Source organism: Miniopterus natalensis, chromosome 2, assembly GCF_054644295.1.
Source record: "Miniopterus natalensis isolate mMinNat1 chromosome 2, mMinNat1.hap1, whole genome shotgun sequence".
Classification (NCBI taxonomy): Eukaryota; Metazoa; Chordata; class Mammalia; order Chiroptera; family Miniopteridae; genus Miniopterus; species Miniopterus natalensis.
The window spans coordinates 86096823-86111277 of record NC_142082.1 but is presented as its reverse complement, the minus strand read 5'-3'; the positions used below and the strand labels follow the sequence as shown (position 1 = coordinate 86111277).

Genomic DNA, 14455 nt, shown 5'->3' with positions numbered 1-14455 from the left:
TAACACAATGTAAAATGACAGATTAAATCCAACTATACCAATAACTTAAAGGTGAAAAGAACAAACAATCTACTCTTAAAAGTCAGAGATTATTGGACTGAATAATGAAAGAAGACCCAACAATGTATTGTTTACAGGAGAGATACTTTAGATTCAAAGTAAAAAATAGATTTAAAGTAAAAGAAAGGGGGAAACTATCAAGAAACTACAAGAAAGCTGAAACGGCTGAACTAATATCAGACAAAACAGACTTTAAAACAAAATGTAACTAGAGATAAAGAGTGGCATTTAATAATAAAAGAGTCAATTCATCAGGAAGACATAACAATCATATACATATGTGCACCTAATAACAGAACACAAAAATATACGAATGAGGAGCTGACAGAAATGAAGGGAGAAATACATAACTTAACAATAATAGTCACTGACATCAATACCCAGCTTTCAGTGGTGGATAAAACAGCTAGGTAAAAGTCAACAAAGAAACAGATGACTTGAACAGTATTATAAATGGATTAGACTTATAAGACATCTCTAGAAAATTATTCCATCCAACAACAGAAAATACACATAATTCTGATATGTACATGAAACATTCTTCTGGACAGACCAATGTCAGGCCATAAAACAAAGCTGAATAAATTTACAAGACTAGCTATGATACAAAATACATTTTGTAAACAAAATGAAATGAAATTAGAAATCAGTATTATGAAGAAATTTGGGAAATTCAAAAATATTGTGGAAATAAGCAACAAATTACTAAAAACCATTGTGTCAAAGAAGACATCAAAAGGGAAAACAGGATATTTTGAGATGAATGAAAATAAAGTCACAAATGCCAAAACATAAGCAGGTAAAGCAGCAGTTAGAGAGATGTATCACTGCAAATGTTTATATTAAAAAAAAAAAGACTTCGACAACCAAATCCTTCATTTATTAAACTGAAAAAAAGAATAAACTAAAATTAGTCAAGCAGAAAGAAGAAAAAAGTAAAAATTACAGCAAAATTAATGAAATAGAGAAAAAGAAAGAGAAATGAAACAAAATTAACTCAAAAGCCGGTTCTTTGAAAAGATTAACTGAAATGACAAACCTATACCTCGACTGATTAACATACTAATACTGTGGGGCAAAAGTAGGTTTACAGTTGTTTGTATGGAAAATAATACAATAATTAATAAATAATAATACAAGAATAAACTACATCTCATGTACTCTCACAACTGTAAACCTAGTTTCGCTCCGTCTTGTATTTTCATTTCAATAAATGATCACCTTCATAAATACAGGAAAGGCATTTGACAAAGTACAACAAGCTTTTATGATAAAAAGCATTCAGCAAAAATGAAATTGAATGGAATGGAATTTCCTCAATATTATAAAAAGCATCTATGAAAAACCCACAGCTAATAACATACCTAATGCTGAAAGACAGAAAGTGTTCCCCCTAAGATCACTAACAAGACAAAGATTAGCTGCTCTATTAGCTGTTCAATATTATACTGGAGGTTCTAACTAAGGCAATTACTCAAGAAATAGAAATAGAAAGCATTTAGATGGAAAGGAAGGAGTAAAATTATCTCTATTTGCAGATGACAATCTTACAAATAAAATATCCCAATAAATCCACAAAAAGACTATTAGTGTTAATAAATTAAGCAAGATTACAAGATACAGAATCAATGCGTAAAAATCAACTGTATTTCTATATACTAGCAAAAAGTATGAACATAAAATATAAAAACACATTCACAAAAGCATCAATACTAGTAAAATACAAGAGAATATACTTAACAAAAGAAATCCAAGAATTCTGGAATAACACTATGGCAAAAAGTACAAAATATCTTTGAAATAAAATATGAAGACCCAAATAAATGTAAAAATATCCCGCATTCATGGATTAGAAGACAATATTGTTATAATGGCAATATTCCCCAAATCAACCTTCAGATAAAACTATCTATCAAAATCTCAACTGAGTTTTTGGCAGTGGTGGCAGTGGTGGTGGTGGTGTTTTTGCAAAAATTGACAAGATGATCAAAAAACTCATGTGCAAATTAAAAGGACACCACATAGACAAAATAATTTTAGAAAAAGAAGGACAAATTTGAAAGATATCTCAATTTTAAAATTTATATGAAATATCCAGAACAGGCAAACTTATAGAAACAGAAAGTAGATTAGTGATTGCTTAGGACTGGGATAGGGGGCAGAAAAAAATAGAAAAGTGATAGCCAAAGGGTACAGCACATCTTTCCTAAAGGATGATATGTTCCAAAATTCACTATGTTGGCAGTTGCACATATTTGTCAATATACTAAAAACCATTGGATTATATACTTTGAGTAAAATGAATATATGTAAATTATATCTTAATAAAGTTGTCAAACAAACAAAAGGAATGAAGCTGTTTTCCTTCTGTTATTCCCCTTCTCTTCCTGAAAATCTATAAAGCTGCTAGATATGACTAAGCAAGGCTGGTGCCTGCAATAGGGGCAGAGGAGAGGAGTTGCAGTGGTCAGAAGAGTAGAAGAGCCTTGAACTGAGTGAGAGGCATATCCATACAGAAAAGAAACGTGATGTCAAAGCCCTAGAGTGGTGAGAGGGTGTCCACCCAAGGGGGCTAACTTAGCATGGAAGAAAGTGAATGAACAAGTTTAGCAGGGCATTGTTGCAAAGGGGAGATAGAGCCCAAGCAGAAAGTATCCACATGGCAGAGCTTGTTAGCCTGGGGTGTTAAAGATGAGCAGGGTGACAAGGGTTATCATACTGGAATGGGGGAAAGCAGTAAGGGAAGGGGCAACTTGATGCAGAATGTCAGAGCATTAGCAGGTTAGGAAGACATCCCTAGGAGACCTATCAAGATCAGGATGTTGGAAATCTAAGGAACTGATAAGCTATCTACCTGAAAGGACAATAATGGGAGGAATGGTTTGTAGCTTCCTGTCTAGTTTCTGCGTATGTTCAGGTGTTCACATAGGAGGGCTTCCCTGTGTGGGACCTAGAGCCCACCCAGGATGAGAAGGGCATCTGCCTGAGAGTACAGCCTGGTATAGGAAGTTAGAAGTAGAATGGGGTTTGAAAAGCATTTACTTATGATGTGGCTCAGCATGTTGGAGCCTGAGCAAGATGACAAGGGCATACTCATAGGAAAGCCGCCTGTCACAGGCTGTTGCAGCCTGAGGAAGATGAGGAGTACATTGACCTCAAAAGATAGCCAGGCAAGGGCTGGCAGAACAGAACCAAGGTAGGGGGTGCATCTGCCTAGTGGGCTACCCAGCATGGGGTAACACAGAGGTCCAGGGAGGGGGCAAGACATCTAAATAAGAGGGCTGCCCAGCAGCAGGCAAAGAGGAATGGGTGGGGAACAGGAAGGAAGGGGATCAGCTTGATAGCCTGGCCCAATTTGGGGAATTGGAGCACAGAAAGAGTTAAGAGGGCATCCCTTAAGAGGTGGGAGGTGGCCAGCAAAGTATACCAATGCCTGCTTGAGGTGAAGAGGTCATCCTTATGGAAAATTAAGAGAAAGATTGAGAAACTGCTCTACAGAGCAGACTAAAGGTACATTATAATATAAATGAAGTAAACTGGATCTTTTTCCTACAAAGGACATTATGGACAATCAGCAAATTTTCAATGAGATCTGAGAATTAGATGGTAATAACACATTGGTGTAATTAATTATGTAAAAGAATGTTCTTGCTTGTAGGAATACAACATTTAGGGATGATGGAATTATGTCATCATTTACTCATATGGTGCAGGAGAAAAGTTGCTTACTACTGTGCTTGCTGTACTTGTCACTTTTCTGTAAGTTTCATTTTATTTTTAAATTTAAAAATGAAAATCAAGAGAAAGTGACCAATATTAAAGATAAGCAAAGTAAATCAAATATGTATACTCAAGTATTTTATGAAACGCAAGGCAAAGAAATAGAACAAATGCTGAACAGATAAGAAAAAATTCTTGAAATATAAAAAGATACAAAACTATACACTGCAAGTGCACACCACTTATCTAGATATCAACTCAGAATGACCAAGACATATCCAGCAAAATTACTAGATTTAAAGAAAAAAGAAAAAAATCCTTTGAATGTGTAGGCAAAAAAGAGTAAGTATCTTATAAAAGAATATTAGACTGTCATCAGACTTTCAACAAAAATGCTTTAAGCCCAGCCGGGCGTGGCTGAGCGGTTGAGCGTCGACCTAGGATCCAGGAGATCAGGGTTCGATTCCCAGTCAGGGCACATGCCCGGGTTGCAGGCTGCAGCCGATCAATGACTCTCTCATCATTGAGGTTTCTATCTCTTTCTCTCCCTCTCCCTTCCTCTCTCTGAAATCAATGAAGATTTTTTTTTTTTAAATGCTTTAAGCCATAGGAAAATTAGGAACATATTTAAGATGTTCAAAGAAAGATTAGTCAAGGACTTTATAGCTAGACAAATGACTTTCAAGTGTGAAGGGCCCTGTTCGACTAATATTGAACTGAAATTCTCAAGAAATGTTAGATAATACCTTGTATCAGTTTGCTAGGGTTGCCATAATAAAGTACCAGAGTCTGGGTACCTTAAACAACCAAAATTTATTTCTTCAATATTCAGGAAACTAGAAGTCCAAGATTAAGGTGTCAGCAGGGTGCTTTCTTGTGAAGTCTATCTCATAGGCCTGTAGATGACAGACTTGTCCTCCCTTTATCTTCACATGGCCTTCCATTTGTGCATATCTGTATCCTAATTTCTTCTTCTTATAAGGACACCATTCATACTACATTAGGACACACTCTAATTGACCTCACTTAACTTCAGTGACCTCTTTAAAGACCCTATCTCCAAATACAGTCACGTTCTGAGCTAATGGGAGTTAGGACTTCAGAATCTGAATTTGTAGGAACACAATTCAGCCCATAACATACCTCAAATATAAAAATGGCAAGGATAATAGAAAGAGCATATGTAAAACAAATATACTATTTCCAGTAATTCTATCACTAGGGTAGTATTAGAATTGTTATTCTGAGACTGTTGTATATGTAATTACAGGCTTTTCTAATTCTATCATTCTCTGAGTAGTTGACAACAAGTATTCTCAATGTGAAAGAAAATACAGATTTAACTTAACGGAGGTCAAGTTAAACACAGAAAGTCCTAAATTTCCCACTAATAGAGACCAGGGATTCTTGGAGTAATGGCTGATTCCAGGACTAAAACAACAAAAATATTTAGGATGAATCTTAAACACTGTCATGGGAAATAGAAAGGAAGCTATCAAAGATGATAGGGTCATATCAAAAGCATTTAGGAGCAATTGGAAGAGGCACCCATTGCCAAAATGTGGGGCAATTTGAATTTTATGAAGGACAATAACTGCTACAGTCTGAAACACCTCAAATACATTTAAGTCCATCAGTTTATAATGCTATTTTAAAAATAGTAATCAGAGATCTCTGAATAATGAGGGAATAGCATTAGATTATACTATTTCCCTTCAGTGGCCATTAGATAGCAACAGAAGTCTGAGTTGGTAAAGAAAAAATTTGTAGGATATACAAAATGTACATTAACAGGATAAACCATGGAGGATTTAGTCATTTTAATTTGAAACCAATGTGTAAAAATTATCTGAATATGGGTGATAAAATAAGTCTTGATGAAGGCATTGCATTGGGGGGGAAATTAGACTTTGGAAAATAAAACAGTTTTCTCACCATTCATTGAAATTCTAGTATTCTAGATACAGAATAGCAGTAAAGTAATATGCCTGATATTTTAAGCAAATATACCTAAACAAATATGATCAGATGAGTGATTTTACAAAAGATTCACCTCAGAACTACTTACACATATTTTCTATTACACAAAACATTCCATATATCTATGATATTTTAACTCTTTTCAGAAATTTTCAGCATTTTTTAAAGACCTTTATTAACAGGTATTTGCATTTGATGACTTTTTTGAAAAAAATTAACTTGTAAACTTTTATTAAAAATTAAAAATGAGGTTCTTAAATATCTCAACTTGACCAGATATAAAACAATTGAAAACCTTTAAAGGTGTATTGAGAAAAAGTCTTTAAAAAAATATATATCACATTTTCATTATCAACATCTTTAGGCTGGATAGATAATGCAAATAGTTCGAGTTATCTGGTCAAGGGTGAGGGCTTCAGCTCCAATCTTTTGTTCATTTCTCACTGCTGGAACTTCAAATTTATTTCCTCTACTTGGATGACTGAACCAGATGATGACAGAGATGGTAAACTGGCATTTGCTCTACCCTGCCCTTGGTAGAAGACAATTTTCAGTTGGTGGATTGACTGCTTTGTCTCTTTGCCATCTTGTGGTTTAGGGTCTTCTAGACATCTGCATCAGTAATTAAAGTTGCAGCGGTACCAATGTTGATGTGGCTGCTGACCTGGGGCCACAGCTCCTTGATTTTCATCTTTTTTATTGCTGTTCTCTTTACACTATCTTTGGCAAGGAGGGCACGTGAAGAATGGTTATATAGCTGTAACCCTAATACATACTCTCTTACTGGCCTATCTTTTCTCTTGCACCCTGGTTGTCAGCATCCTCTGTGGCTTCTCCCTGAATAGGAGAATTGGAATGCTGTGGTTGACATCCAAAGATACTGCATGTAGTAAGGTGGGCATCATGGCCTGCAGTAAGGCTGGTGCTGTTGGGCCTGGCCCTCAGGAGCACTCTCCAATCCCTCATTCATATCACCTTTTTCACCATTCTGGTAATTCTGCTGGTAATTGTGTGGAAAACCCCTGGGGCATGGATAGCATCTATTACAGTTACAGTCTGCTGCATACATACTGCCTTGCACTGAAACTCCACCAGGGCCTATAACATTTGCTGCCTCTGCGCCGTTTTCTCCTTCAACACTGAACTCCACAAGCTCTCCATCTCCTAAACTGCGAGGGGACTTCCTGGAGCTATCTTCCTTTTTGGTAGTCTGCTGAAAAAATACATCTTCCTTAGTATCATTCCTGTTGATGAAACCATATCCATTTCTTACATGGAGCCATTACCTTCCTTGCGATAACCTTCTAGTCCCTCCAATCTTTTCTGTCTCTCTTCTAATGTTTCCATCAATCTATATTCAGGTACATTTATTTCTCTATCATATCCATCCTGCTAATATGGATAAAATTTCCATTTTCCAGTTCTAAAATTTCCATTTGATTTTTTAAAAATTTTGTGTCTCATCCCCATCTTTTGATTCATTACAACCACTTTTTTACCTCACTAGTTATAATAAATAGCTCCCTAAAAGTAGCTGTGTGATAATTCCATAATTCTGGGGTATCTTGGAGTTGGTATATGTCAAATTTCTCTTCCATTAAGAGTAAGTTCTGGCTTTTCACAGTATGAGTAACTTGGCTTATATGCTGGACACTGTGAGTATTATTCTGAAAGTATTGATGTTTTCATTTTGGGGGTCATTTTCTTGGCTAGATGCGATTATAGACTTACGTGCTTCTTATGTGTCGAGTGATTCAGATGTGATGGTCAGTTCAAGGAGGCTTCTTTACAATCTATTATTAGTTTGTGATGATCACAACATGGTGGTCTCAAGGATCAGTCAGAGATTTAGTTTTAAATTTTTAAATACAAAATTCAGACAGTTTTCTGGCTGGCTCTTCTCCAGGGTTGCCCATTTATCTTCATGTAGTGCCAGTTGTCCCAGTGCTTTTTACCCTACTTTTTCTGGCCAGAGAGTTTTCTATTTTAGTTTTTTAAAATGGGGAACGCAGCCCATGCTGACGACTTGTTCCATATTTTGACACTTCTCTAAAATCTGCCTTCTTTTATTCATTCTCCAGGGCCCTCAGGTAGCTTTCTGTATTATGTCCAGAGTTTTTAAGTGGTTATTTGTTGGGAGATCGCCCTTCCAAATGAGTATTAGAAACCCCCCAAAGTGATTTTTTACTTTTGAAGATTGTTTTATACATTTTTATCTTATCAGTCAGATCTTTATCATAAATAATAAACTGATAAAAAATAATTATGCTGTCATTTTCTTGAATAGAAGAATGCAAAGCTGAAAATTGAGGTATCTACCAATGGAGACTAATAACTTGCCACATGAGGTTATATGACAATTAGAAAATTCCCCAAAACAATTAAAAACTATCAACTTTGTTAAAAATCTGTGTTGCAAGTTTGTCAAAAGGCCACCATATATATGAGAATTCATAATCTTATAGACAGTCCATAACCCCAATCAAATAAATGTAACTCATGCTAAATTTTACTATACTAGACAAAGTTATATTGAGAAATTCTGGATTTTACAAATTACTTTCAAACCTAACAATTTATTGAATTGATTTGTGATAGCCTCCCTTATTTACTGTTAACTGAAAATAACCAAGTACAAATATTCACTGACAAGATACACCAATCAAAAACAGGCATTTCACAAGGAGAAAATTACCTAACACTCTAGTGACAGGCCAAAATCACCTGAGACTATGGCTGAAGGTTGGGGGGAAGCCACAATTAATTTATTTTATTTACTTCAGGGCCCAGATGTTGACATGCTATGTACATTGGGCTCTGAATCATATACTGTCTGACCATTACAATTAGAGAAAACTCCATATAACTTGAGGCAACAAATAATAAATTCTGTTATTACACAACAATGAATAATTTAAGCTTCATTTGTGACTTAAACTAAATGTCAACTAATTAATATATCCTACACACATTAAGAATTCCACAACAACCCTCTACTCTTTCACTCACAGGAAGTGACTTTGCTTCCTGCTTTACCAAGAAAATTAAGGCTACAGTGTGTGAACTATCTCAGCCTTTTTTCCAGTCAAAACACAACTTGATCTTCATCTGCATCCATTCCTCCTTCCCTTTTTCATTCTTTAAATTTATAGAAAAAAATGTAATGTCAAAAATTTTTGCAGATATATTTCCTGATAGTAATTATACTTTTAGTATTTAAAAATTGAGAAATTGAGAAAATACATATGCAACTATAAATTTAAAGTCAACTTCCATTAACAACAAGGGACCCTTGAAATGCTGGCAGCTTTCAAACTTAATACTTTTTCATGTAATTCCCAAAATTTAGAGGTTTTTTTTTTTTAAAAGTTCTAACTTTAATATAGGTACTCTGAATCTATGTTAGGATGCGAGGAATACATTCTGTATCACATGAGTACTTATGCATAGAACTTATTGACACAGGGTTAACACTCATTTTCACTGTTGGTATGGAAGAACGTGATAAGAGCGGGCCATATGACAAATTATTAAGTTTGCAAAGTGGTTCAGGATAATTTCTCCTTTCTAAATGGAAGAATTACATAAGTGTTTATATTCAACCCTTTTTCCTTTTTGCACCTGAAAGCACCTATTAATTCTGAAATTTCACTAGAGCAATCATATTGGATTTATCATTTGCATATGTGTATTTACTTGATTTTCTAACTTTATGTTTCATTGGTTTGGTTGTCACTCTACTTAATATCATTCTATTAGTGCTTCAGGAAAGCCACTTCAAATATTTTATAGAACAAGACAAAGCAGTAAGCAAGGAAGGGAGGCTGCAATTACAAAAACATTCCAATACAAAGCCACTTGGCACAACTAGGTCTCAAACCTAACAAAAAGACCCATGAAGGAAAAGGTAACTGAACAAGCACAAATTCACTTCTAGAAATAAATAAAATTATATGGAAAAAAGATGGTAGCAAGTATTATCTCTTTGACATAAAAATGACAGCATTATCCTCATGCAATTTATGATTACTAAAATCACTGAAAACAGAAGTGTATCTTCATAAGAGTAAATTCAAACTGTCACATATATGTTCAACATGGAACATAAAAATATAAACAGAAATACTAATGCAAAAATAAAAACACAAAAGAAGTATTTTTAATGTTAGTAATCCTTTTACATAATACAATCTTTACACTGATTATTTAAACATTAAGTTTAAAAAAACACACCTCTTCCATGAAAGACATGTACTTTTTCAGAATTATAAACACTTTCACATATACTATATAATTATTTTTCAGCTCCAAACAGTTAAGGATGCCATTATTCCCAATGTGATTTTAATAAAACTCTTATATTATCCCTAGCCAGGTGTCCTGCATAGTAAATAGTGTGGTGAAGGCCTGGGGAGGAGCAGAGGCTGAAAGGTAGGGGGGTAAAGGGGGAAAAATTGAGGGATATGTGTAATACTGTCAACAATTAAATTAAATTAAATTTTTAAAAAGTTAATTTATATTTGTGAATGTAATATCTTACCCAAATAAGTCTTCATTTTAAATGTTAAAAAGCAGAAGAATATAATAAATCATATCAAATAACTGGTTTTATGAAATTAGAATTCTTACTTGGTACTGACTGCCTAACCAAAAACTGAATAATTTCAGCCACATGTAATATTTTATACCATTTTCCTTTTAAATCTTTAACTATTCTTTCCAGGTTACCTCTAATTTGAAAAATAACAGCCTTTTCATTTGTTTATTATGTAATTTATATATTTCAAAATTTGATATTTCAAAATAGCACATTAAGCAATATGGTTTTATAAAATTTAGTATTTCAAAATTTTATTTAAAAAGCCATGGCTTCAACATTAGAAAACAAACTAAAGAATAAAAATAGTTCATGAAAGGTAAACATTAAAAAGAAAAAGCACATTTGAAACAAAATAAACATTATAATTAATGTTTATTATTATAAACATTATAATAATAAATTATTATTATTTATTATTTTTTAGAACTCAAAAAATAGAGATGACTTTTAAACCGCATTGAAGACTATCACTATATATTATATCACATTTCACATAAAATTTACATAAAACTTTCCACAGAATTTATAATAAGAGAGTTCTTACTACCTTATATCCAGGTCCTAACTGATGAATTGCAAATATCTGTGCAGGGTTGAGTGCTTCACTGAATACATACACGGCACCAAGTTGACCACAGAAAACCCTATTTGCATCAGCAGTTTCGGAGGATCCAAGAAAGCACTTGTCATAGCTCTATTTTAAAAAAGCCATAAAAATCAAATGTATTATTTTGAAATGACAAAATATTTAAGGATACCTTCCTTAATTGTCATAAAAGTAACAGAAGAAAGCATCAGTTAAGACTTCTGGAGTACTTCAGTAACAAAGCCAGCTGAAGATTTTTAGGAAAAATAAGTCAGTTAAATGTTTTATATTGATGGGCAAGCTAAATAAACAATAACCATTTACTCAATAATCACTTGACCACTTTCCAAATTTTACAGTTAAAAGCAAAAGGGCTTATAGTTATTTATTTGCAATAGTAAAATTATTGTTAAACTATAATGATTTATAACTATCCAAATACAGAGAGATTCATCTGAATCAGAGAATAACTATTCCAATTTTAACCAAAAATACACAGGGCCTAGTTTTTAAAATTCAACCTAATTTCTCCACTACTGATATATTCCTCTATCTCTCCACACAGTGAAAATCATTTCCCTCTTTCACACATGTAAGCATTATTCATAATCAAATAAAAAAGATCATCAAAGTCTGATGCCTAAAGCGGATGGTACAGTGCTCTCCATCAGGAGATTTGAGCACCTAAGAAGCCACACTTAACAAGACCCTTTCCACTTCTACATATTAAACCTCACCTAATACGTGGTCCCACCCATCCAAACCAGTGAAAGCAGTCACTGCCATTCCCTTCCCCCATCCTCACAGGTTATTCCACACATAGGAATGAGATACAAAGACAGAAATTACTCATTAAATATCCAATCCTTAAATAAAAGTATAAGACCTTAAGAACTGACTTCATAACGTATATGTATATATGTATTATTGTCCAGGCCGCTCCATTTTGTGGAGTACTATTGCAAATAATTCAAAAATCAAAGTATTTCCTTCCTTTTATTAAAAAATATGTAACTGTAGATAGAGTTAATGACAGTCAACAAGACCACTGAGGTTTTTTCCACTCTATTAAAAAGACTGTTCCCTTTGGAGGGCAAAAATTAAGAAAAATTTAATCTGTATATTCTAATTCTGACAAAATCATCTTCATAAATATTTACTGATTGTGGCCCAACTATGAGTTTCTAGGGCAGAAAAAGCAAATTTTTCCTATAAAGAAACAGATAGTAAATATTTTACGGTTTGTAAGCCACATGTGGTTTCTGTCATCTTCTTTGATTTTTGTTTGTTTGGGTCATTAAAAAGGTAAAAACCAAGATTCTTAGTGTCTAGGTCATACAAAACAGGATGAGGTCCCTGACCTAGAGAACAAACTACAGACTACACATACAGCGCTCACTACAAGACAGAACAAGAGCCAATCCCTGCACTTGAGAGGATAAAGTCTACTGAGATGCAGATAATACTGAGATATGAATTTTATTAAAAAGAAGTGGTTTTTGTAAAACCAGATTTGCTGAAATTATTCTTTTGGCACTAGAACATATCTCTTTCTTTTGCTCTAACAGCCCAGGATGAAGATAAAAGAAGGACCAAAATAGAGAAATAAGAGTTTTTAAGATTTTAAATCTATATATCCTCTATTAGGAATCCAACTATTACCTCCTCCACTGCTAACATGCAGGTCAAAATTAATATTATCTCTTCGTTATAGCAATAAGCCATTTTATGGATCTCCCTGCTTCTGCCATTGTTTCCCTTCAAAATATTCTCAATACTGAAGCCTGATTGATGTTTCTAAAATGTGAGTCAGCATCACATCACTAGTCTGTACATAACCTTATAAAGATTTTTATGCTGGGTAAAATGGGTAAGCCCATGGCTTATGTTGGTACATGAGGCCCTGCATGATTTGACCCTTTAGTATCTGCTTTGCCTCATCTCTAAAATTCTTCTTCTTCCCTCTGCCCCAAACAAACTGGTTACTCTGTTCTTTAAGGAACTTTCCAGTTTTGCCTCAAAGCTTTTACACTCACTGTTTCCAATGAATAGGATATTCCCCCAAATATCCGCATGGCTTGCTCCCTCAACTCTAATAAAATCATTTCTGTACCATCTGGCTTCTCCCTTGCTTAAACCTATACACTTCCTATACTTACCTGTTCCCACTTAATTTTTGTCCATAGCAATTATCACCATTTATCTAATTAATAGTAGTGACTACATTTTATATTAATCTGTTTAAGGTCTTTGTAATAGTAGTGACTACATGTTATATTAATCTGTTTAAGGTCTTTGTTTCACATACAAATAAAGTGAAAGACACTTTTTTATGCCTGAGATCCTGGAAATATTAGAATATTGTCTTGATATTTTTTTTACCTTATACTTAATAAGTTAGCCAAGCAATTTTCCTTTTTTTGTATCACTAATCATGCCTTGTAGCAATTATATTAAATTTAAGACTTAAAAATTCATTTAATAGAAAAAAATTTCAAAGTAAAACTATTAAGTTTCTAACAAACTATTTTATTATTGAATTCATGTTATAAACAGTGATATGTCATACATACTCAAATATATTAAAACACAGATTTTTTAAAAAGAACTTACATCATTTGTGTTAACATGCCAAGCCATATCACCATAGGATACCAGCTGTCCATTAACATAACATCGAATTTCACTGTTCCTCCATCGGTTGTATATGTGGACAATACTGATCATGTACCACTTTAATGAAAAAAAATTAAAGATGTCAAAAGGTAATGTTTATTTTTATTGTATAAAAAGTAATTGTAACATTCATAACACACCTACGAAAAATGCTTGAAGAAACTAACAGTTACCCTCTACCATTTAAATTCCTTCATCTCATTTCTCATGTATCAGATGAATTAAGTGATTCATAACAAATAAATTTATGTTTGGGACAGAGCTAAAACCCCTTGAATCTTGGCACGCCTTCCATTAAACTAAGATCCAAAAGTTGTGGAAATACAATTATATTTGCAGTCATTCATTTAACAACATTTACATTATGCCAGATACTGCAAATACCCAGATTTGACAAGACCAACCATAACTCCAACTCTCCTGAAATTGATGGTATAATGAAACAGAAAAACATTTTAAAAAGTAAAAAAATATAGAATCACAAGTCACGATGATTATTGTGGAGAATAGAGAACATGTAAAATGAGAAAGAATAACCTAGATTCTACTTCAAATTGCATAGTCAAGAAAGACCTATCAAATAAAAAACATTTTAACATTTATAGTAAGATTTAGGTGCAACTGAAACACAATTTAGACTTATTAAATCCATAAATAAAAATAACATATTCTAAACTTAATAATATATGAATATTCATTAAGAATAAAGAAATAAATTTACATTGATTTCTCATTTTATGGTTACCAAGGTTTTTCTTAAATTTATTTGATGCTCAATTTTTATGACATCTTTCTGATAAGTTTGTAATATTTAGAAACATTTTTAGTCTTTC

At 33.4% G+C, this 14455-nt stretch overlaps 1 protein-coding gene and 1 pseudogene across 3 annotated transcripts in view; both read right to left on the bottom strand.

Moving 5' to 3' along the window:
• Window positions 1-14455, bottom strand: part of NBEA (neurobeachin) — an 816964-nt gene that overhangs the window by 689360 nt on the left and 113149 nt on the right. For all 3 annotated transcript variants that reach the window (XM_016197269.2, XM_016197275.2, XM_087814370.1), the window contains exons 7-8: window positions 13560-13679; window positions 10908-11054 (exon numbers count right to left, since the gene is read on the bottom strand). In XM_016197269.2, the coding sequence (XP_016052755.2) occupies window positions 10908-11054; window positions 13560-13679 (267 nt within the window). The remainder of the gene's footprint in view (window positions 1-10907; window positions 11055-13559; window positions 13680-14455) is intronic.
• LOC107525173 (Y-box-binding protein 1 pseudogene) lies at window positions 4327-7030 on the bottom strand (annotated as a pseudogene).